The sequence below is a fragment of the Balaenoptera physalus genome (assembly GCF_965194825.1).
Source record: "Balaenoptera physalus genome assembly, chromosome: 6".
Classification (NCBI taxonomy): Eukaryota; Metazoa; Chordata; class Mammalia; order Artiodactyla; family Balaenopteridae; genus Balaenoptera; species Balaenoptera physalus.
The window spans coordinates 18,623,983-18,650,476 of NC_138885.1; the positions used below are offsets into that span (position 1 = coordinate 18,623,983).

Consider the following 26,494-nt stretch of genomic DNA (forward strand, 5'->3'; position numbering starts at 1 on the left):
TAAACAGTCTGGAAGCTTAGTGAACAATCAGTGGTGGTAATCCATCCAGCTGCACGAAGGGCACGCAGGAGCACCTCAGATGTTCTGTTTTGTACAGAACTAATGCAGTCAGTTATTTTTGCTTTCTGCAGTGGATATAACATTGTAACGAGAAGGTAAGTTTGCATCAGAGGCGTCAGCTTCTCGATTATCTCTTGCATTTTGGCTTTCCCCTCTTTTATGGCAAATTCTGCTGCAGTGTCATGGTAATGGCATTTTGCACTCATATTATTATGAGATCTGTGCGTTAATTCAAGGATCTCAATGCCTGCCTTGAACAACATCAAACGGAACAATGAAATATGAGCAAGGCTTATTGGAAAACATCTGCATGCATCTCATATCAAAAAATGCACAACACATTCGGTTATGAAATTCTGATTTTCGTCACATTAAAATTGCTTTGAAAGATACCTATTATGCAATATGATTCCTATGACATGATCCTTTATCTATCATCCCCTCCCATTCAATATTTAGCTATTTGGGAAAGAAATGCAACCATAAAAAGGGAAACGTGAAAACAATTCTTGCTTTTAGGGGGGCCTGTACTTTGAATTTTTAAAGGTGGACATTCAGGGACCTAGCATACTTGGTAAGGGTTTTAAAACAGGTCTAAAGGAAAGAATCATATAAAATAGAAAGTGTCTAACACAAGATGAATGAATAAAGGTAGAGGTAGGTTATGATGCAGACCACCATCAAGGATTCAATCTTAATTTAGGATTCATTTCTTATTTAAGGAAGTAATAGACAGGCTTCACAGGATCCCTGAAGATCTTTGGGTTATAAGAAAACTTTTCTCTGTATGTGGGGAGAAACCTATTGCCTTGCTCAGAATCTCAAAGGATTCTGTGATCCAGCCATGACCCTCTTCCCCTTCAAAGTTAACCAGCAGATGAGATAAATAGCTTCATTCAGGGCATTTCCAATTCATTCAACTCCAGCACATCTCATACACATACTCTTGGCTTAAAGGTTCACTCTGAGTCACTGAGCTACAAGCCAGTAAGGATCTACTTAGAGCTAAATATCTCCAGAGAATCTCCAGAAATACAAATTCCCAGGAAAATCCAAAAACAAACAAACAAACAAGTCAATAGTGAAGAGAAACTGATTTAATGCAGTAAATGTGGGCCTAATACCACATTCTTTCAGACCAGTTTCTCAGAATGATTCTTGCTGAGCAAACGGATCACCTTTCTGCACCTCCTTCGCTTCTCTGCTACCCAGCTGCCCATCACTGACCTCACAGGAAGAGAAAGGAAAAAAGTACAATGTTTGTTCAGCTTCTGCTATATGACAGTCAGTGGATTAGGCATTTTAGACATTTTTCGTTGCTTTGTTTGGATAGAAAATTACGGTTCTAGGAATTTCAGGAGCCTGCCCCTGGTCACCTAACCAGAGAAACTGTGGCGGGGTTGACCTTGAATTCAAGAGAGCTTGGAGCTTAGTGTTTGCTGTCTTTCTGCTCCTCCACACCGTGATTCCTCTTCCCTTCCTGCCTCTCTGGTCCTCGCCATCCAGCCTCTTTGGAGGTGGGTGTTTTCCATCAGCCCACTTCATCTAAACCATTTCCCAAAGCTGCCTATTAGGCTAACAGCACGTCTCCTGCTGAGTTCTTACTCTTCCTTAATTCAGGCAAATTTCAAATGCATTACCCATTGCACGGTGGGAAAGGCACAGTGCTGGGAATCAGGACTCCTGGGTTCTGTCTGCCCTGAACAGACCATGTGACCTTGTACCAGGCGTGAATCAATCTGAGTATCAGATAATAAGGTGGGTAGATTACACGATCTTGAAAGTTGAGATATAATATTCTAACTCTATTATTCCTTGGCGTAAACATGTTTCTGTTGAGAGTGATTTGATCATGTTACTAGGCTATTAGATTCATTGTCCATATTTGGGGAAATATTATTTAGGCCCACCATGGTGTTGTGTATCACTCAGATTATTAGGACATCACCCAAATGTATTTAACTTGATTTGTCCAAAGTGTAGCACATTGCCAAGTCCAAACAGACCCTTAAATGCCTTTGAATTGGCTGATCTGCTGAAGGTTACTGCTCCAGCCTCCCCTTCTGCAGGCCAGGGGAAAGTAATGAAGGGGAGAATCGGAGATGAAGGCGTGAGCTGGCAGTGGGTACTTTGGGCCAGAAGTTTTGGACCAGGAGAAGAACCCTGGCTAAGAAGAAGAAGCTTCTAGGAATTTTATCTTCCTGTTTGTAAAAAAGCAATAATACTCCAGGCTAAGAGTAAGGGTTCAGTGAGATGACATCTGTCTGCTAATAAGGTACAGCACAACCTCAAACTTTATTGACATCACCATCAGACACCCATTTGGAAAACCCTAGATTTGACGAGGCCTGGTCTTCCCCCAGGCCAGCTGTAGGACTCGCCTTGCAGCCTCAGTGCAGCACATACTAAGCGGACAGAACTGCGTGGGTGACTCCTCTGCATGTACAGCCCCGCTCCGTTTGCCTTGCATCACTTCACAGGTAAGTACGCTCCTGGCCCTTCTACCCTCCGACCTGTGAGGTGCAGAGAGGCAGAGACTTATCAGCCACAGGGTATGGTTGGAGGTGGTGGTGACGGGTTTGTGTGGCCTGTCTCAGGTCACCAATGAGTCAGCAGTGACACTGTCTTCGGAACAGGGCCTGTGACCTCCAGGGTGGCATCCCTCATTCCAGGGGGCCTCCGTGCAGGTAAAGGGTCTGACTTCCAGATTTTGCAGAAAACCCAGGAATTATTTTAGTTCTTGCTTTTGAGACACGAGGCTGATGGTGATCAGTAGAAACTGAGCCGGGTAAGGGCCACAAGCTGTTTTAAAGGCAGAAGAGGCTGCTGCAACTCGATTGAATGAAGATGGTTTTATGAACAGGAGACTCAGCAATATTGCCCTGGTTTCCCGGTCTCACAAAGGTGCTCTCCCACCTCACCTGTCCAAAGATGCCCGTCAGAATGTTTGTTTGAAAATGTGACTTGAGCTTGTGTGTGCATGTATATGTGCAAGTGGTGGCAGGTGGGAGAGGGGATGTCTCTGTGCCCTTGAAGCTGGTCCTGACTGCTCTGGGGCGGCCAAGCACACAAGCTACACATCAGTGCATCAGGATATGAGAGCATCTTGCCCTGGGAATATTTATGTCCATCTGTCTGATCAGTTTGGGGACTAGTGTGAGCCCAGTCCTAGCGTATTTCTGAGCGACTGCAGCAGGCCAGGCACAGCTGAAGGCCACTCCCATTTGTCTCTAGAGTCTGACTATCCCAAGCTGCACTGAGCTTCACACCTGCCTGAAGTTCTCTCCTCATGGAGCCTCAGCCCATTCTAGGTCGGCTCTGCTGAGAGATTTCAGATGCTTCTATGTGTCTCCTTGGTATATACCCCAACCTCCCCTCCCTCCCCTGACCCATGCGGCCAGGACTTCAAGGATATGCATCATCACTGAAGGCTGATCCGTTAAAGACTTGTTCCAGAGTCTCCTAGAGAGCTTTGGCAGATTGCGAATCGCTACCTGGTTCCACGAAGTGGTTCCCGAATATGTCAGGCAGCTCTCAGACAAGTGTATCCTCATGGTAAGAGAGGTGACAGAACAAAGCCAAACTGCTTTTGCTCCTGGAAACACTGGTCTTTCATGTCAGAGTTTGGGTTACTTAATCTTTTCGTGCCAGGGATAAAATTTCCCTGGTGTAACATCCACTGATAGCAACGGACATTCCACAGCTTTGAGTGCCAAGAAATTAATGCTCCAATCTGCATATTCAAATCCCCAGGTAAACATCACCATGCCTTTCTCAGTACTTTCCGTGCTGCCTTGCATTTCCAAATCCTTACAGTTATCCACAATTCATGAAAATGTAATGCTTAATAACAATTTTTACTGGGGCAGCTTTTAAGGTTACTATGATAAACATTGACTGCGTGAAATTCACCAAATTCAGAATTATCATGTTTTCCTATATGTTTGAAATATGAAAAAAATATATAGCCTGAAGGTTACATGCTACAAGGTACATTTCCTGAATTTACATTTCAATCACTTAGTCTGTTTCAATATAATGTTGATTTATGTTCAGGTTTGAGAGCTTCGTTTAATGTTAAAATTCTTAAAACAAACCTCAGACGCAGAGGGCTCTGTATTTTTCATCAGTTTTTTTTTTAATTTAGCTTAACTAGATTCTACTCAGACAAAAAGCCAGAAAGAACGGCTGTTGAAGGTCACGGTGGCAGAGAATTCAACTAGCATGGCAACTCCTCAGAGGTTTTTGTTTTTCCACAGAGCTCAGTGACTTAATCTGATATTGCTGGAAGGGTTTGGGAAGGCCAAAGAAGACCAAATCAGGTGAAGACAACTTTATAATTTTATAGTCGTGATTAAAGCCAGACTCTGGGATTGATCTAAATATAAACCCCAGTACTAAGCTTAGTCCTGAATCTAGTCTAAGAATTGTTTGTTACCCTAACAAACTCCTATGCATCCTTCAAGGTCCATTTTAGCTGTCACCACCTCCTAAAAGGCCTCCCTGATACCCCAGATAAAATCACTCTTTCCTCTGAGGACCTCTGCTGGTAAATATTGCTGTTTCATTTACTACTCTACTGCACAATTGTTTGTTCATATTATCTGTCTCCTTATTAAATGATAAATTCTGTGTCCTCAGTAGACGGTCGATGAATTTTTCTTGAAATAATGAACACAGGAATATATTCTAGCTGTATTATGAATATGAGTGTGAAGCCTGGTGCCCAGGTATTCTGAGAATTTGTACCATGTTTTAAATTAAAATCCACCATCACTAGAAAAAGGAAAGAAAAGCAGGTTGCAGGTCAAATCTGGCCTACAGATGTTCTATTGGGCTTCCTCAGTGTTATAAAATAGTTGAATCAGGCGCCAACATTTAAAAGTCAGGAGGCTGCACACAAGTGTCTGCATTTCCAGTTTCTTAAAATGTCTAAATCCATGATGACACCGAACAAGCATTTCCACGTGACCGCAAGCGGCTGGAGCTGGCAGCCGAGTACACAGCCTCCTTTGCGTACCCCTTCACCTGGCTCAGCCCCTTTAAGCATTTCAGTTCGCAATGCTGCTTTTAGAACATCAGATTTTTCATTGTTTCAGGTGACAGGTTGGTTTATGCAGAGCCAGCTATGTGCTCTTGAAAGCAATGAACACATACTTGGCATATATCTAGTTTTAGGAAGAGACAAAGAACAGGAGGCCAGGTGCCTTCCATTAAGTAACTTAATATTTGGGTAGGGGGTCGGGATGGGAGAGATTAAAGACTCACGTCCATGAAACCATATGGAACCTCAGTCCCTCAGCCAAACATATATCATGTAATACAGTTCTCTATATCGATAGGGTACAAACAATTCCAAGATGTAAACCACATCTGAGATCTCACTGACAACAGGAGGAGATAAAACTAAAGCAAAAACCAACCAAACAATAACAAAACTGAATGCATTAAAAAGAAGAGAGAAGCTCCCCTGGTCGTCCCAACTTCTCTAAACATAATATTGCAAAGTCTGCCTTCTACGTCTTATGTACACAGTGCCCTAAGGACTGCTCTCCTTCCCTTCTCTTCCTTCCCCCTTGCGGTCACTTCCTTTGTGAAGCCATCTCCTTCTTCCTTCCTTGTTGGCAAGCCTTTCCATTCGCCCCAGAGGTTCGCTCAGTCACTAATTCACTCAACATTTATCGAGGCTCGCTTTGTTAAAAGGTATGCATTGGGAGGATTCAGAGGTAAATAAGGCGAGGCCCTTGTCCCTATGAAAATAAAAGTCAAAGCAAGCCAAGTCCAGAGAAGGAATCGACCCTGACTTCCTTCACAGACCACGTGTACCCTCGACAATACTGCAGGCAGGAAGCACATCAGGACACACGAACCAATAAGCCTGGGTCTTGCGCAAAAAACACAAAAATAGAAAACACTCCTCAACTGATTTGGGAACAAAGAACAAACATGTGAGAAAAAAAAACTGCAGCATAGTTGCAAAGTAACAGATCAATACAGACTGGGACCTGCTGAGCCAGGTGTGTGTGGGGATTGAGGGGCAGGGGTGGTTATTCCAGGACCGCTGCCAAAGCATACAGCTTCAGAAACAGGACCGGAAGCGTGCCTTCATGCACAGACTGTTCCTTCCGGCTGGCACGTATGCTCTCCCTTGCCCACTTAACACGCTTCTCTTCATTTGTTTAGACGCACGTAGAGGCATTATTTCCTCTGTTAGGTCTTCCCCAGGCCCCTCGCCCGACAGAATTAGCCTCCAGCCCTATCCTGCCCCCCACCACGTGCCCCTCACCATAGCACTCTGCTCGGCATGGCATTTGTGGACCACAGCTCTTGAGGAAATGCATTTTACTCCTGAATCCCCAGCACCAACAGACGCTTGGTGCTCCCAGCTGGTTAACTGAATAAAGAGGAGTGGCCGCGGGTGGGATGGGGGTAGGCCGAACAGCATTTTGAACGGGGGAATGACATACGAAATGGAACAGCTGAAGGAAAACCCATGCCGTGCTGTGTGGAGTGAGGGTATTTCTGCTTGGCTGGGGTATTTGTGTCAGGGAAAACAGACGAGTGAGGCTGCTGAAGGTAAAGGAAGTGGACAGAGGGCCTTGGGTGCGTCCCGCAGAGAAGAAAATCACATCCCGCCATAACCCTGCAGATTCTTCCTCAGCTTCTCTGCCGCTCTTACTTGCTCCCAAACCAACCTCGTGTGAGGCATCTCCTCGCTGCAAGCCCCGCCCTGCAGGAGTTGCGTGATCTTTCAAAGGGTCCCCGATTTCTCAGAGATGCCACTTTCTGTACCTCAGACAAGTTAATGTCCTTTCCAGGGCTCAGTGTGTAAGAGAGAATCCCTGCTGCACATTCTCCGTGTGTTTTCATGGCTGGCAGACGTCCGTAAGGAAGCCAGCACGGTCCCCTGATCACGCAGGATGACAGATCACTGCTGGTGGGTACCCCGCCATCTGGGTGGACCCTGGCGGTCCTCAGCATCCCTGAAGCATCACCGGACTGCTCCTCCTGTTGCTCTGTGGATCTTTCTGAATTAGACAGCAGGTCTACAGGACAGGGTTGGAGGCTGCCTCTGCGGCCGGCTCACAAGCAGCTCAAGGGCAGAGCCGATCAGTTCTAGAAACTCATAAGGCAAATGTACATCCTCGTGTGGGAAGCCAGGTAGCTGCTCTAAACTTGTGTGGATTTTCCTGCCTTTTCTCTTGACTCTTTCATGGCTTGTGGCTCAAGAGAGGCACAGATCGATCAGAATGAAACCCTTCTATACCAGAACTCAAGACCCACTGTCCTATCCTTGACCCAATCCCTCCTTCACTCACCTACTCCTCCTCCCTTATTGCTTTCCGTATTATTTCAATGCCCTCTTAATGATTTCTTCTTTTCACCTCACTTAACTGTATATATTTTGAAAGTACCCAAAAGGCAGATAGGTAGACCTTTTAAAAAGCAAAATACATACATTTAGAAATGTTTAATATGGCTGGCATTTTCCAATTTCTCTGGCTGGCCAAATAGCCTAGAGGAGATGTCTTTGGGCTGGCTGTTTGATTGTTCAACTCTGGGTACTTCTGTGAGGCTGCGTTCATTATGCAATGGCAAATTCCAAGGTAGTGAAGAATGTAAATGTCTAAAAATCTTTGCTTCTCAGAAATAAATAAAAGGATTAAAAATATGAACTGGGCACCTAGGTACAGTGGATTGATACAAAAATACACATAAGCAGACAGACAAAGGCATGGTCTTCAAACCAAGACTATTACAATCTTATTGTCGTTAGAAGCATCTCCCTCAAGGGTGATGTCATCAAGATGGTGACACAGGTCATTCCTGAATTCAGTCCCCTTCACTAGAAGACCAGCTAGTGACACCAACATAGGCAAGACACCACTGTGAAAATCCCAGAAGACGGAGGTGAGCCGGCAGCACCCCTCGGGACCACAGAGACCGCGAAAGACCTCATTAGAAGGGTAAGAGGAACGGCTAGACTCTAATCCCATCACCCCTCCCTCAGGATGACACAGAGCCACACTGAGAGGGCCCCTGGGGCCTATGGTTTCTCTAGTGGGACACAAAGAGCCCAAGGTGGACATCCACCTTCCCAGCATTGTGGGTCACCCCCTGGGAGGCCCATTTGGGTCTCACCCCATGGGGATCACAAGGAAGCTGTGGGGCTTGACACTGGAGATCACATCAAAGGGGGGCAGGGCTTACAGTAACCAGCACTTAGATCTGGGCAGACTAAGTTCCTCCTCATGGTGGAGGAGGAGATCCCAGCCAGTGGCTTTGCCCATCTTCAGAGCCAAGCTGGTGACCCCATGTGGCCAGAGTACTTGATGCACAATTCTGCCTGATTTGATCCCCAAACAACAAGCAATGCTGGCCTTCGGGCCTGTTCTGCTGCACCGCCTGGGCAGGGAAGTAGGCTGCTACCCTTGCCTACTGTTGAGTATAGCCCTCAGTCTTGCCTGATCAGGAAGCATAACCAGAGCACCTGGGAGGCTAAGTGGCCCAGCCTATAGCTGCACTTACAGGGGCACCTGAGCAGAGAACCCAGTCAGTAGCTCTGTCCATCTGCAGAATCAAGTCAGTGGCTCTGCCTGACCAGGGAGCTCAGGGGACAGTTTTGCCTGGCCTTGGTCCCCAGACAGTGAGCCATTCCAGCAGTTCTATGACCTTAGCCAGGCAGGGAAGTAAATTTGCAGGCCCCCTTAACTACTGAGTATAGCGCCCGACTAGGAAGCCTGACCAGCGAATGCAAGCAACTGTGGAGTCCATTCTACAGTTGCACTTGGGGAAAGAACCAAGCCAGTAGTCCTAGCCAACTGTTCCCAGCCACTGGCACCCCTGAACTCAGAGCCTGGGCAGTGGCCTCCCCCAAATAGAGACCCTGATAGCAAGACCCACTTCTAAGGATGCTACCAGCTGACTCGTCAGAACCCCAAGCTGAGCTGACAGGTGAAGGACTGCCTCTGCCCAAGTGAATCTGTAAAGTCTGGAAGAGGAAACTGCTTTCTCAAATGCACAGATACCAATGCAAAGAGTCAAGGATTACAAAGAATCAGGTAAACATGATGCCATCAAAAGAAACTAATAAAGCTCTAATAACTGACCCTGAAGAAATAGAGATCTATGAACTGTCTGACAAAACATTCCGAATAATCCTCTTCAAGAAGTTTAGTAAACTACAAGATCACACAGACAGCTAAATAAAATTAGAAAAATAATGCACAAACGAAATGAGAAGTTTAACAAAGAAACAGAACCCATCCAGAAAACCAAACAGAAATCCTAGAGCTGAATAATACGCTGACTGAACTGAAGAATCCAATAGAGAACTTCAGCAGCAGACTCAACCAAGCAAAAGAATAAATCAGTGAATTAGAAAATAAGTCATTTGAAATTATCCAGTCATTTGAGCAACATAAAAAAAAAGAAAAGAATAAAAAGAAAGAAAAAAAATGTTAAAAAACCTATGGGGTTTAGGGGACACACTCAAGAAAAACAATATATGCATTATGGTTTAGGACTGTTTCTGCTGGAATGAACCTGTAAAACCTGGAGGAGGTGACCATTTATTCAAATGCACAGCCAAGAATACCAGAAATTAAGGAGAGATAAAGACTTTCCCGAACAAATAAAAGCTGATAAATATCACCACCAGACATGCTTTACAAGAAATGCTACAGGGTGTTCTTCCAGAGGAAATAAAATGATACTCATTAACACCATAAAAGTATATGAATGTAGGTAAAAAACTCAGTGGTAACAGTAAATATATAAGCAAAGCCAGATTTTCTAATATTGTAATGGTGTTCCATAGTTCACTTACAACTCTAGCTTAAGACGTTAAAGAAAAAAGTATTAAAAATAACCATAACCACAGTAATTTATTATTGGATACACAAAATATGTAAATTGTAACATGAAACATAAAATGTGAGAAGGGAGAAGAAAAAGTGTACAGTTTATGTATGCTATTGAAGTTAAGTTGTTACCAGCTTAAAACAGGATGTCATAAATAGAAGATTTTTATGTAAGTCTCATGATAACTACAAAGGAAAAACCTGTAGTAGTTACACAAAAGATTACGATAAACAAAGCATACTGCTACAAAAAGTCATCGAATCACAAAATAAATCAGTAAGATAAGAAGAAGAAAAAAAAAAGAAGCAAGGAACAAAGGTTTAACAACACAATCAGAAAACAATTAATCAAATGGCAGTAATAAGTCCTCACCTATCAATAATTATTTTAAATGTAAGTGGATTAAATTCTCCAATCCAAAGACACAGAATAAAATTTTTAAAAATCCAACAATATGCTGCTTACAAGAGACTCACTTTAGCTTTAAAGATACACACAGCCTGGGAGTGAAGGGATAGAAAAAGATATTTCAAACAAATGGTAACCAAAAGAAAGCAGAGTTAGCTATACGTATATCAGACAAAATAGACTTTAAGCTGCAAATGCTCAAAAGAGACTAAGAAGGTTATAGTATCATGATAAAGGGGTCAGTCCACCTAGAATATATAACAATGGTAAATATTTATGTAGCCAACATTGGAGCATCTAAATATGTGAAGCAAAGAGTAACAGAAGTAAAAGGAGACATAAACAGCAATACAGTAATAATTGGAGACTTTAATATCTTACTCTCAACAATGGATAGATCATCCAGCAGAGAATCCATAAGGAAACAGTGGATATGAATAACACTATAAATCAAACAGACCTAACAGACACATACAGAACATTCCATTCAACAACACCAAAATACACATTCTTTTCAAGTGCAAACAGAACAACTTCTAGGATAGATCATATGGTAGGCCACAGAACAAGTCTTAGTAAATTTAAGAACACTGAATCATACCAAATCTTTTCCAAACACAATGATATGAAACTAGAAATCAACAACAGGAGAAAAACAGGAAAATTCACAAATATTTGATACATGGATTTTTTAAAAAAAATACACTCCTGAACAACCAAGGGATCAAAGAAGAGATGAAAAGATAAAAAAGTATCTTGAGACAAATGAAAATGGAAACACAACATACAAAAACTTACAAGATGCAGCAAAAGCAGTTCTAAGAGGGAAGTTTATATGGATAAACACATACATAAAAACAAAAGAAAACTCTCAAATAAATAAACAAATTTTATACCCCAAGGAATTAGAAAAAGAAGAATAAATGAGGCCCAATAGCAGCAGAAGGGAGGAAATAAAAAAAAGAGGAGAAATAAACAAAATAAAAAATAATAGAAAATATTAACAAAACTATAGAGTTGGTTTTTTGAAAAGATAAACAAAACTGACAAACCTTTAGCTAGACTAACCAAGAGAAAAACAGGACTCAAATAAATAAAATTATAAATGAAAGAGGAGACATTACAACTGATACCACAGATGCAAAGGATAATAAGAAACTTCTTTGAACAACTATATGCCAACAAATTGGATAATGTAGAATAAACTGAAAAATTCCTAGAAACAAACAACTTACCAAGAATGAATCATGAAGAAACAAAAACTCTAAACAGACTAAGAATGAGTAAGGAGATTGAATCAGTAACCATAAACCTCCCAACAGAGAAATGCCCAGGACCTGATAGTTCACTTGTAAATTTTTACCAAAGATTTAAGAAGAACTGATGCCAAATCTTCTCAAACTCTTCCAAAAAAATTGAAGAGGAGGGGAACATTCCAAAATTCATTTTATGAGGCCAGTATCACCCTGATACCAAAGCCAGATAAACACACTACAAGAAATGTAAACTACAGGCCAATATCCCTGATGAATATAGATGTAAAAATTCTGAACAAAGTACTAGCAAACTGATTTCAACAGCTCATTAAAAGGATCATACAGCAAAGTCAATTGCGATTCATACCTTGGGCGCAAGCATGGTTCAACATACGCAAATCAGTAAGTGTGATATATCACAATAATAGAATTTTAAAAATCCTATGATCATCTCAGTAGATACAGAAAAAGCATTTGACAGAATTCAACATTCATTTATAATAAAAGCTCAACAAACTATGTAGGGAAGGAATATACCTCAACATAATAAAGGCCATATATGATAAGTCCACAGCTAACATCATACTCAGTGGTGAAAAGATGAAAGTTTTTCCTCTATCAGGTACAAGACAAGGGTGACCAGTATCACCACTCCTATTCATCATGGTACTGGAAGTTCTAGTAAGGGCATTCAAGCAAAGAAAATAAATAAAAGACATTAGAATCAGAAAGCAAAAAGTAAAATTGTCTCTATTTGCAGATGATGTGATTTTATATAAAGAAAATGTAAAAACTTCATAAAAAACTTTTAGATAATCATGAATTGAGAATTGAATAAAGTTGCAGGATGCAAAATCAACATACAGAAATCAATAGTGTTTCGATACACTGACAACTAATTATCTGAAAAGAAACAAGAAAAGCAACCCCATTTATAATAGCATCAAAAAGAATAAAATACTTAGGAATAAATCTAACTAAGGAAGTGAAAAGTCTCTACAATGAAAACTATAAGATACTGATGAAAGAAACTGAAGATGACACAAATAAATGGAAAGATATCTTATGTTCATGGATTGGAGAAATTAATATCATTAAAATATCCATACTACCTAAAGCTGTCTATAGGTTCAGTGCAACACTTATAAAGATTCCCGTGGCATTTTTTACAGAAATAGAAAAACAATCCTGAAAATTGTCTGGAATCACAAAAGACCCTGAATAGGCAAAGGAGTCCTGAGAAAGAAGAACAGAGCTGGAAATATAACACTTGCTGATTTCAAACTGTGTTACAAAGCAATAGTAATCAAAACAGTATGGAAATGGCATAAAAACAGACACATAGGGCAATGGAACAGAATCAAGATCCCAGAAATAAACCCATGCATAATATGGTCAGTAATATTTGACAAGGGAGCCAAAAATACTCAATGGAGAAAAGACAGGCTCTTCAATTAACAGTGCTAGGAAAACTGGATATTTACAGGTAAAAGAATTAAACTAAACCCCTATCTTACACCAGTCACAAAAAATTAACTCGAAATGAATTAAAGGCTTAAATGTAAGATATGAAACCATAAAACTCCTATAATAAAAACATAGGGGAAAAATACCTCCTTGACATTCGTCTTGGCAGTGATTTCAAGGATGTGACACCTAAAGCTCAAGCAACAAAAGCAAAAATAAACAAATGGGACTACATCAAACTAAACAGCTTCTACACAGCAAAAGAAGCAATCAACAAAATAAAAGGCAACTTACAGAATGGGAGAAAATATTCTCAAACCACACATCTGATAAGGGGTAATATCTAAAATAAATAAGGAACTCATACAACTCAATAGCAAAGTATCAAATAATCCAATTAAAAAGTGGACAAAGGACCTGAATAAGCCTTTTTCCAAAGAAAATATTCAAAGAGCCAACAGGAACATGAAAGGGTGCTCAAGATCACTAATCATCAGCAAAATGCAAATCAAAACCACATGAGATATCACTTCACACCTGTTAGAATGTATTATCAAAAAAACAAGAGATAACAAATGCTGGTGAGGATGTGGAGAAAAAAGAGCCCTTGTACACTCTTGGTAGGAAATGTAAATTGGTGTAGCCACAACGGTAAACAGTATGGAGTGTCTCAAAAATTTTAAAAATAGAACTACCATATGATCCAGCAACTCCAGTTATGGGCATAAACTCAGGGTAGATGAAATCACTATCTCAAAGAAGAGATTATCTGCACGGTCATGTTCACTGCAGCATTATTTATAGTAGCCAAGATGTGGAAACAATCCAAGTCTCCACTGATGGATAAATGGATAAAGAAAATGTGATATATATGATATATATTTTATATATATATAAGATATAAATGTATTTTAGAGATATATTTATATATTTACATATATATATAATAGAATATTATTCAGCCATAAAAAAGAATGACATCTTGCCATTTGTCAGCGTGGATGGACCTTGAGGACATTACGCTAAGTGAAATAAGTTGGACAGAGAGAAGTAAAAACTGCATGATCTCACTTACACATGGAATTTTTTTAAAAAAAAGAACTCATAGAAAGAAAGAACAGATTGGTGGGGGTGGGGAGTTGGGGAAACTGATAAAGGGGATCAAAAGGTATAAACTTCTGGTTATAAGATCAATAACTTCTAGAGATGTAATGTACAGCATGGTGACTCTAGTTATTAATACTGTATTGAATATCTGAAATCTGCCAAGAGATCTTAAAAGTTCTCATCACAAGAAAAAGAAATCTGTACATAGTGACAGACATTAATTAGACTTACTGTAATGTCCATTTTGCAGACATTATAAAACTCCTAGAAGAAAACAAAGGCTGAACACTCTCTGATATCAGTTGCAGCAATATCTTTTTCAATCCATCTCCCAGAATAATGGAAATAAAAACAAAAATAAACAAATGGGACCTAATTAAACTCAAAAGCTTTTGCACAGCAAAGGAAACCATAAACAAAAAGAAAAGACAACCTACAGATTGGGAGAAAATATTTGCAAATGATGGGACCAGCCAGGGATTAGTCTCCAAAATTTACAAACAGCTCATGTGGCTTAATATCATCAAAACAAACAACCCAACCACAAAATGCGCAGAAGACCTCCGTAGACATTTCTCCAAAGAAGACATACAGATGGCCGAGAGGCACATGAAAAGATGTTCAACATCGCTAATTATTAGAGAAATGCAAATCAAAACTACAATGAGATATCACCTCACACCAGTCACAATGGCTGTCATCAAAAAATCCACAAACAATAAATGCTGGAGAGGGTGTGGAGAGAAGGGAACCCTCCTACACTGTTGGTGGGAATGTAAATTGATACAGCCACTATGGAGAACAGTATGGAGGTTTCTTAAAGAACTAAAAATAGAGCTACCATATGACCCTACAATCTCACTCTTGGGCATATATCCGGAGAAAAACATGGTCTGAAAGGATACATGCACCCTGATGTTCACTGGAGCACTGTTTACAGTAGCCAAGACATGGAAGCAACCTAAATGTCCATTGACAGAGGAATGGATAAAGAAGATGTGGTACATATATACAATGGAATATTACTCAGCCATTAAAAAGAATGAAATAACGCCATTTGCAGCAACATGGATGGACCTAGAAATTGTCATACTGATTGAAGTAAGTCAGACAGAGAAAGAGAAATATCGTATGATATCTCTTATATGCGGAATCTTAAAAGAAATGATACAAATGAACTTATTTACAAAACAGAAACAGACTCACAGACTTAGGGAACAAACTTATGATTACTGGGGGGGAGGGACAGTTACGGAGCTTGGGATTGACATGTACACGCTGCTATATTTAAGATGGATAACCAACAAGGACCTACTGTATAGCACAGGGAACTCTGCTCAATGTTATGTGGAAGCCTGGATGGGAGGGGAGTTTGGGGGAGAATGGATACACGTATATGTATGGCTGAGTTGCTTTGCTGTGCACCTGAAGCTATCACAACATTGTTAATTAGCTATATTCCAATATAAAATAAAAAGTTAAAAAAATGTATTGAATTAAATGTTAAGCCATCAAAGTATACACTGACTATGTATTATGAATGGTGATAATATCTGTGGGAGGGTAAAATGCAACATTCAGCATAATTGCTGCCCTCAAGGAGATTCCTATTTAGGTGAAATGAAAGTTAACATGAAATCCCTAGTTATGGGGGTTGTCCTGCATGACCTCCACCATCAGTACCATGTGACCCTAGGATGCCATAATTGCATATGAAATTAAATAAAAAAGATGCAATGAACGAAAAATACATCAGAAGCACAAAGAGAATTTTAAAATCGTCTCATCTCATCTGAAATAATATAAAACAAAACACTAGCAAAAAAAAGTCAACGCTCTCAGAAGTGACAGCAAAGTTTTACACCGTGGTTCTAAGCTGTCAGATTCTCAACTGTTTGTGAGAATAATCTACACTATAACATTCTTTTCTTTCTATCTTGGCCCAAGGATATGAGTATAGGACCCTTTGAAATATCAGATAAAAAGGAGAAGAATAGACTGTGTTAGGCGGAAAATATGAGAATAATGTCCTATAAAGATGACGATAACACAGGTGTCCAAAGCAAGACAAGAGAAGAACACACAGGAGAGGGGAAAATCTTGGATGCCACAGATCAAGAGGCTTTCAGGAATGTGTAAATATAGTAGGCTCCTTACTGCGATTACACTGCAGAAGCCCTCTGAACTGATCTGAGCACAGGTGGGCCCATTAATCAGAATGTCTGTCAGAGTACAGAATCAGAAAAATGTTCCTCGTGTCCATTTGTATTCCATGTAGAGGGAGCACAGACAGGAAGTGAAAGGGAGGAAGTGGACCCTGACCATGGATTTAAATCCCCAGTCTGTCAATTACCACTGGGTGACACAGCCTCTTTGTGCCTAAGTGTCCTCATCTGTAGAATGGGTATAGAGATAGTTCCTACCTGACAGCACTGTAATGGAGATAAATTGGTGAACACTATAAAGGTTGTAGAACAGTATCTAGCACTTCTTTTTTTTGGTAGGGCCAAGGCTGGATTTTTTGCCTAGGGATCATATTATTAGAGTCCTCCAATGTCTTTTTTTTTTTTTTTTTTTGGCATCAAACACATGCTTTATGCATTGTCTATGATTTCTAGGTTTTGTTTTTCTTAATAGCGGAACAAGAACTTAAAACCACCTGAGAAGCAATTTGCAAGCAGAATGCCTCTACACTTAATACAATTCCCCATCTCCCACATTTTTTTTTTTTTGCAGTTACACACCTATATTTCATTTGATCACAAACATTTTTAGGGAGGTGCCTTTATAGTGTTTTTGAAGCATTCAACTTTGTCTTATAGAAACAATTCTTTTTGCATCACATTTCATCAGTTTATAAAGTAGTTAAAAATTGCATAATCACCGTGACAAGTACTAGTCACGTGAACATACTGAGTTACAAACATAACTCATTCATGGTGGAAATTCAACTCAACTGGTAAGAGAATTAAGTACTCTTAGTAGAGAGTTTCAACTGGTTGTCAATGTTTGGTAAATTGAGAGTGTAATCTAATATACTTTATAAGAGGAAATGGTGAGCATTGGTTAATCTGGCCAGTGAGTTCAAATAAGGTTAGTTATAGACTCCGGTTCCGTTAAGAATGTTACTTTTAGATTTTATTTGCTATACTGGTTGCTTAATCCATTAGAATTTAGCTCAAATTATTGATTTTAATATGGAGGCCCTTATCAATCTGATTTGTTTCCACCCATAGTCCCAGAGATGCTTTTCTGGAAACTGGAATCAACAGAGAAGTTTATGGCCATTCTTAAGATTTTTAAATTTCAGGTTAGGCTTCTTTTCTTTCCCATCACGGACTGGTCCCCTTTGTAAGTTCCCCAGAATCTGTCAACGAATCCTTAGAACTATCCCTTTTTGTTCCTCCTGTATCAGAATTTGCTAAAGAATATCCATGTAACCTCTTATTCTCTGTTTTTGAGGGACAAATAATTAGCTATTTCCTATAAATTATTTTCTTTTCTACTACTTAACGATGTATCTACTAAAATCACAATGTGTTCAACGATCTTCTTTCTGTATTTCTCTTCAGGTGGCTACTTAGATTGTAGAGAATCATCAGGCTGTATTCAGCAGATGACAACTAATGCAGTTTGTTAAGATACACAGAAACCTACTTAGAAATGTTCTGTACTGAACCTCCAGTTCGTGGGCAGGAGCTGTAACATCTCTCATCCTCGGGACCAGGTACACTGGTGGGTTTGCTATGCTCACCAGACACACCCTCAGACAAACTGGGCTGGACCAGCACGGCTGCATAGCTCCAAAGCCTCCACACAAGACAGGAGACATTCAGAAGAAGAGGCAGGGGTATAAACCTCTCTTAGGTGTATGTCAAATAACTCCCCGACTTGCAGAATGAATCTGGGTCATTTATTCCTTATTCCATTCAACAAATAATTACAGAGCTTCCACAGGTGCAAAGCAAGCTCAAACTGCTTTTACTTTCGCCAGTGTTCCATGATATGTGTTCGTGCCACCGGAAAATAAAAAAAATCACAGGTCATATAATGAACAGACCACCTGAAAAGCCAGCAACTTTGTCTATGACTGTGAGCCCTTAGATGTTAGAGGGCAGGCCTCATCCTTGCTATTATTCTACCACACAGAACTACTATCAGCCCATCTTTTACAAATTCCATTTAAGTTAGAAGGGCTCCTGGAAGTGAGGTCTATTTGGGGAGAAACAGTGTGTTGGCTGAAGACACCCAAGGAGTAAACACTGAGTTCTATTGTTAGCGCAAACACCATCCCCTGCCAGTTGGACATGTATTTAAGAGATTTGTGTCAGCCAATGAAGAAGCTTAAACATCTATGGCACATGTGTTTACTGTGGAAATGAACCATCATGATTCACACACAGGGACTGCAGATCCTTAAAAATTGTTCCAGAAAAGCCTCAAGTTAAAACACGTAAAATGGAAAAATTCATGAACATGCAATAGCTGTCAAAAGCAATTACAATATTGGATCTTGATTATAAGAGAGCAAATGAGATACAACTTTTAACAGATGCAAGATTCTCTCTGACCAACATTTATCGTGGCCAGGATCAGGAAACAGAATAGAGATAGATGATTTTTTTCCCACACAATTTATGAGTCATAAATTATGAATTATGAGCTAATAGATAAAGCAGAGAGAAAATTAATTTAAGAGATGAGATCTATTTTACAATTCAGAGAGCTCTTTCCTTTTCATCGGGGGCAGCGGGGGGGGGGGGGGAACTACATTTTGATGTGTGGTTTTACCAAACATCTTTCTTTCTCTGAAATGAACTGCAATTTCTCATTATTTCCCTGAGGAATCAGGGAAAGATGTTTGTGCCAAAGTTCAGAGGGTAAATTAGCAACACTGTCTCAACCATCTGGAAGAGTGCTGAACTTTCTACCATGATGGAAATGTTCTATACAAACACTGTCTAATATGGTAGCTGCTGGCCATGTGTGGCTTTTCAACACTTGAAATCTGACTAGTTTGACATAGAAACTTAATTTAAATTAATGTTTAATTTCAATAGCACCACATGGCTAGCGGCTACAGTGGTGACAGGCTAGTCTAGAGGGTATCTCTGTCTTTCCCCTTTCCTTTAGTCAATCAGACCAGGCAGCTGGGGGTTATCCTTTTCAAACTTGGAGCTTGTTTGAGCAAATATGCACATTAATAGCATTAAAAAAAAAATAGGAAACAGCAAAGATCAGCCTCCAAGACCCCTTTGCCAATCCATGTGTCTCCCTGCAGTCAGATATATTTTCTAGTGCTTTCTCGGGGGCAGCTTCAAAATGATTCAAATGGTTTGCCTTACCACGTCTTTCCCTGTTATGAAGGCAACTGAAAGAGTTTGGTGAGAACGCTTAGACGAAGAGAACCTGTAAAATACTGAGGCGGAGTGGAGGAAGTATTAGGTTGTGAGGAGGTAGGCTGCATAGAGAGAGATATGAAAGCACAACAAACCCCAGCTGTAGTTTTGCTTACAGAGAGTTTGAAATAAAGAAATGTACTTCGGCATCACATAAAACTCTGCCTTGCTTATCATGGAGTGCAAGACTACTAATACTTGTCCCCAAAGCAATCAATTATTTGCTGACTCCATTACCCGGTTTCATTTGATACCTCTGATTGTTTCCTTTTACCTGTTTATTATTTGTTGATGCATTTCTTTATCAAAATTAGATTTAAAGAGTCAGACATTTAAGAGATATTCAATTTTAATGACATCCCTTGAGAGGGGAGAGAATGGAGGTTCTGATGCAATATGTCTTGCCCATGGAGATAGTGGTACCTTTTGAACTTAACTCACTTCTTGTCAATAGCATTTCAGTAGCAAAGTTTGTTTTGCACAGAAACACATACCTGGAGGAGCAGATCAGAAGTTGGTCTGACTCGCTGTTGGAAAAGGATGCTTAGCGTTCGATTCTGTTGTTCCAAATCAAACACTCTTGTTTTCAACTTTACACATTCCTCCCTTAGATCCTGCAACAAACACATGGAAAGAAAAAAAAGTCTATTACCGTAAGACACTTTTGCGTATTATCACTATATTTCATCTGATATTTCAGGCACATTAGTAAAAAATAGTATTTTAAGCCTTCAAGCCCCCCAGAAATAGATCACACACAATGTTTTCTTCCACAGCCCACTGTCGGATAGAATTATTATGTTCAGGGAAGACCTACTTAAAAAAAAAAAAAGCACCTTGAAATCAGAAATGCATTAATCTAGCATGCTCTTTTTGAAGATGGTAAATCTCAGCAATATAAAAGTCAATTTAAGTTTCCACCTATATATTTGGCTTTTTCACTGTCTTCATAAAAGCAATCATAAAGCACAAACCACAGGACAATGTTTTTACAGTGAATAGAGATTTGATCAACGAAAGAAACTATCACTTTTGATGGAAGCTTCCTCTGTCGTTTGTGGAAACGAGTTGAAATTCTCAATGCGGCTGCTAACTGAGTCAGTGGTGCATTTAGACGGAGTGAAGCAACTGTGAAGTGAAGGCTTATAAGGCCACTTGAAACTTGCCCATCCTCTGAACTAGTAGATTTCCATATCTTTTGGGGTGTTCTGGTCTTAGTGTTGGGGAAGAAGTAGAAGAACCGTACCTCGGCATCCCCTTAGAGCAGCTCTTTTGAATAGTTCAAACACCAAGGAGAGCTCTTGCCCAGCTTTCATGAGGGGAGCTGATACGCGGGAGCTTTAGGATGCTCTAGAATCCCACCCAGGAGCTGCCTTCCAAGTTAACTTGTGATAAAGATAGTACTTATACTGACATGCCTACACCCTCTTTGGTGGGGTTCAAGGAACACCAGGTAGAATAAAGCCCCAAGGCAAGGTTCTTCAAAAGCTGACCCTTTTCTACATTTCAAACTTTATCTTACACTATTTCCTGATTTGAAAAAAAAAAAAAAAAGGTTTCTGCTCTTACCCTGCTCTTACCCTGTTCTTTAACAAGGGTCTGCCTGTTCTCGAAAGCACCGGGCATTCTGCCTCCTTCCCCCTCCCCGACCTCCCTTTTGCTTCTCATCCACCTCCTCCTTCAAGTTTGGCTCTTCGGTTGACATCCAGTTCAAATTCTGTCTCCTCCCTGACGCCTTTATCTGGCATCCTCCACTTTTATCTGCTCCCTTTTCTGAACTCCAGTAAGCCCTCAATGCCTCTTCTATGACATTTAGCTAATGTGAGATACTGCTTTGTGTTGATTTGCTTTCATGCTCTGGACTTGTCAATTAGATGACACGTTCCTCAAAAGGCACGAGAAGATACGCACAGAAACACCAGCACAAGCATATTGTTCTGACATTTTTCCTTCACCACCTAGCACAGCACCCCCCAGAGTAGTAGGAGCTTGATAAAATTGTGTGATGATTTTGTTAAAGGGGTTAATGATGATGAATTCTATTCTCTAGTGATGGTGTGATAAAGAGAGTTTTAAGTTTCTCAACACTGCTAGTGTGTCTACCTATGTATGCTGAGGTGGGGCAGCTACAGGCCTCACTTAAGGCTCTGCAAGCAAGACAGGGTGCCAGCCCACAGCTCTGCTCCCCAGGACCTAAACAGCAGTCACAACGGTGAGTGGGCCTGCTCCATACATAACCTTGTGGCAACCTCAGTGTGCAGCTAGAGAGAGATCTAGCTTCCGAGGCTTTACCTGAGAGGCGTCATCATTTCCAGGCTTATTCATTCTATTTACAGGAGGCAAAGAGACAGGCGAAGCTATAGCTCACTGCACAGCTTACACTCACCTCACCTTTTTAGCTAAATAAGGAAGCTTATGCATAGGATGTTTTCAACTGATCGCTGCCTACAAATGCATAGCAGAGCAAAGGAATGCCATGTCCAGACGAGGCACCAGGGTGCGAGCTGTAGGAGGGCAGCGGCTGTAAAAGCAGGGGCAGGGGTGTGTGCACGCCTGAGCACGCATGCCATTTAGCAGAGGCTGTTTTGGGGGCCTAGGCACTGCTCAAATTAAAAGGCTAAATTTGCTGTCTTTATTCAGAATTCAACCTCTGTGTCTCGCTAATGCTAATTTTTGTTCTTAGCATGTATATAACACTCCCTGCTCCCAAACACTAATTGTTCTCACTACTGCTAATTAAGCAATTAATAAAACTTGACTGTGAGGTAAATAAATATTAATAGTACCTATTGGGTGGGAAAACACAATCATTCTCACTTGCAGGGGGAGGGATGGAAACAGAAGCATATGAGTGTGGATTTGCAAGGAGAAAGGAGACTTGTAAGGAATACCAGCAACAGTTTTTAGCAGCAAAACTGAGAATAACTTGAAAAGATTCTTCAGATGGGTAAAAAAAAAAAATGAAAGAAAAAATATCAATATATTCTAAAGCAAGTTCTTGTACCAGTGCCCAAACTTCCATGGCCATTACTATTACTTAAGGCAGTAAAAGTTCATTAGCAGGAACGCACTTTATCGACCTTGAGAACCGTTCATCACTCGTGGCTCATCTAGATCAGCACAGAGCAGAGGGGGAAATGGAGGGCTTTAGGAATGTGACACTGCTCTTACAATCATCGACCAACAGAACTGAGCCGGACAGAAAATGTGTAGATATAAAAGAATATTCTGTGTTGTTTTAACATTCTTGTTTTCTTCACTCAAGCTGTGGATGGTAAGTGATGCCAGACAGTCCTCATCCCAAGAAACTGTAATCAAAGCCATGTGTGTGCCCACGTGCAGACACATAAACACAGCCAGACTGGATAGATGGAAAGAGAGCGAGGAAAACCACAATTTCCTTGACGACTAGGCAGAGAGTGTCAGCGGGCTGTCTGTGCTTCCCCTGGGCTCACAATGAGAACCCACTAACATAAAGGCCCATATGACATTTTGAGGCTGGGTGAAAGAGCCACTATTCTAATGCTGTCGATTACAGAGGTGAAAACTAGACTATGCCCCTCAGGTAAGGCATTAGAAACTAAAGAACTCTCCTGTTTAGAGGGCAGCCTCTGAGATCATGGCTCCCAACAGGGGCTGGACCATCTGCCCTCATCCACAACCTTTTTTTTCCTCTGCTCCCTCGTATGTCTCAGGCCTCAAGGGGAGGACCCCTCCGAAAATATAAGGTTGTGTCTTTTGAAAGAAAAAAGGGGATGTGCTGTATAATGTTATCAGGAAGAAAAAATGCCAAAGAGTTCACTACATTTCATCTCGTGTAAGCACGTATAGTGGGTTCAAGGAAATAGCCCAACCTGTTTTCTTTGCAATCTGCATGCCACTCTCAATTGAAATAAAGTAAGGCATTACAGCTGGATGCGAGGGGAAAATATCCTGAGCAATGTGAGGATACTGGTCTAAAAGGGCCCTGTGTATCTTAATGATCCCAAACCATAACTTCCCTGGAGGGTCCACACATTGTACTCCTGACAAGTTTCACCTGTGTTTGGGGCTGAAAGAGATTCTGGATTCACTGCTGTGTAGTAGCTATGGAGTATGGTTACTTTATGCATTTAGAGCAAAACCACTGCCAGCTCCAGGTTACAGGAAATTTAGGGAAATGCTGGTGGATTAGAAGCTCGATATATACTGATATTACCACTGGAGTATTGTTGAAAACTATTTAAATCTGATTTTATCATGTAAAATGATATTATACTGGTATTCCCATTTCAGAGGCAGTGTGTATCATGGGAATACACTGGATTGGCAGTTAGGAGGCCTGGGCTCTGGTCCTCATTACCCACATGACCTTGAGGAAGTAACTTATTCTGGTTACGCCTCAGTTTCCTCACCTGTAAATGTAGCTTCTGCACAAAACCAGGCCTTCAAGACAAGGCATGCCTCAGCTGCTTCATGAGATGGCTTGTCAAGGGCCACCTGAATCCTTCCCTTAAGCTTACTGGACACCACATCCACCAGCCTCTCCCAGCCACAACCCTTCTCAGTGTCTGTCACTGATATATCCCTATCTCTTCTAAGAATGCTAATACCTCTGTAAAAAGAAAAGCCATTACTGGAAAAGGCTGGTCACATCTCAGACCAACCAAGGACCTCAACATCAAATACTTAAAAAGGCAAGACAGGTAACATAATTGTATCGCTGAATCAGGCCAGTTCTAATCAACAGGAAGTGGTGAGTCTCGTGGCAAACTGAATACTGCAAGCCTTCATCCAAAAGGCATTCGGATGAAAACATTCTTAATCTGGGTGATGGCTAAACAGTTTATGTCATTACAGTGAATTGAGCCTATTACCAAAGCTACTTGACAATGTTCACTAAGGTCCCTGACAGTTGAGAAATTCTGGGGTCCAAAATAAGACTGATTCTGAGAAAGCCTGATTTGGAGAAAGCTCCAAATTTACAGTCAGTTTTGACTCCACGCATGTCAGATCCTGGACGTCCTTGCTAGCGAGGACTGGCGATGCTTCCAGAAGTTTTAAGAAATCTACTGGCTTCCTTGCGCTTTTGTTTTATTTCCTGCAGTCGGATGTAACTAATCATTGTTGATTTTTATAGCATCTCTTCTGCTTGCCGAACTACAGCGGGGATAAACAATAAGTGATTGAACGGGATTGTGGAGGCCGAATGGTACAAAGGGTAAGGGCTTGGAGTGGAGTGCAGTAACCCTAGGTTAACATACGGGCTTCGGCACTTCTAGCAACTGGAGCTATGGGAGATTTATTTCCGTAGTCCTACCTCACAAGACGGCAGTGAAAACAAAACCATTCAGTGCATTTAAAATGCTGGACATGGGGTCTGACTCCTTGGAAGTGCTAAGTAAATATAAACAGACTCTCTTCAAGGAAACCAGAGCCTACCCACACCATTGCTACACAAGTGGACCCAGATGGTCTGATCACACCTCCTACAAGGGAAATATGTAGGAGTTGGGAGTTCTTTTAGCTTCAAGCTACAAAATTGTGTTCTGCTGCTATCTGGTTGGCTGTATTGCTAGATTCCACCATACGAGGGCCTTAATCCATGTTGGCAAATTTAAAAACACCATGAATATTTGGTGATTCTAAAGAACATGAAGGTAAGGCTGAGGTTGTTGATATGCTGGAAAATAACTCCAGGGAAAAATGCTTTTCTTCCAAGTTTGGTGTTAGTGGCAAAAAAGAAAAAAAAAAAAAAAAAAAAAAAGAAGAACCTAGGAGAGTAACATTTTCAGTGAGTGTAACTGTCTTAATGAAGATAAAATATATTTCAGACAAAAATATGAGTCTAGCTCAGGTTATTGATTTCACTTGCACTTCTAGACTTGGACCTATGATTTGGAGGCATAAGTGGAAGTGAGCTGGGTCTAATATTGTCATTTTAGCGTTATTGATCTAAAGGAAGGACAGTCACCTCTCTTAAGAGAACTCGCAGATTTTTGAGATAAATTGAATTACTTGACTAGGACATGATATGTACATTTAACAGAAGCTGCTAAATTTATGGAAATAATTTTTTTTCTAACAGTATTTGGAAAGGAAATACACTCTGTGACTTCAAGATGCTTATCAGAGCCAATTCCTGGTATGCCAGAAAAATACCTTTTTGGTTGCCCAGGGAGGAGGATGTGAAGTCATGGCAGATTTGCCTTTGTGTCATAACAAATGATACAGTCCAAAACTGTATGGTTATGACTATAATTTCACCTCAAGGATTTTATGTGTGTGTGTGACTTGGATAAATCACTCAAGATTTCTGTTTTTTACTCTGTGCCAGCTACATCCCTCTTTAGAATTAGGTTTCTCATCTGCTTTTGGAGTACATTTTATTTCCTATATTGTGCTCTTAATTAAAAAGAAATTTTTGTCGTTTTGTAGCAATTCTACAGTCTCTAGAAAAACTGGGAAGTGCATGTTTCTGCAGAACATGATTCTTTTGGAATCTCTGAAAGCCCAGGCATCTTTGCCTGCTTCACAGTATCCCTGAGGTATGCTATCTCACAGTAGCACATCTTTTTGTGTCTTACTGCTTAACTGTACCAAGGCAGATTTATCTGTTTACTAGTTACTACTTGAATTTGTGTAGCTATTTTTTGTGGCTGACCTGAAAGGTCCCATTTTCCTTTATATTGTACCAGACAGCTTTCTTGTCTCTTTCCTGAGGCACCATTAAAAGAGACAGGCATGAGAAGTCTTTCAACAGTTACACACAGAGCTGCAACAGTGCCCCTTCATTCCTTAGGTTTGTAATTAAATGAGTGTCGAGTTTCCAACAGGAGGAAAGCAGTTGAGAAATTAAAGCCTTTGAAAAAGAACAGGCATTCAAATACGTTGTGACAGAAATCATGAGTTGCCCTTCAACATCTGTTTCGACCCTTCTTCTACAATAAGGTG

At 40.6% G+C, this 26,494-nt stretch overlaps 1 protein-coding gene across 18 annotated transcripts in view; it reads right to left on the bottom strand.

The window, feature by feature from the left end:
* Window positions 1-26,494, bottom strand: part of NCKAP5 (NCK associated protein 5) — a 1,104,646-nt gene that overhangs the window by 158,651 nt on the left and 919,501 nt on the right. For all 18 annotated transcript variants that reach the window (XM_082465765.1, XM_082465761.1, XM_082465763.1 and 15 more), the window contains one exon: window positions 20,056-20,175. In XM_082465765.1, the coding sequence (XP_082321891.1) occupies window positions 20,056-20,175 (120 nt within the window). The remainder of the gene's footprint in view (window positions 1-20,055; window positions 20,176-26,494) is intronic.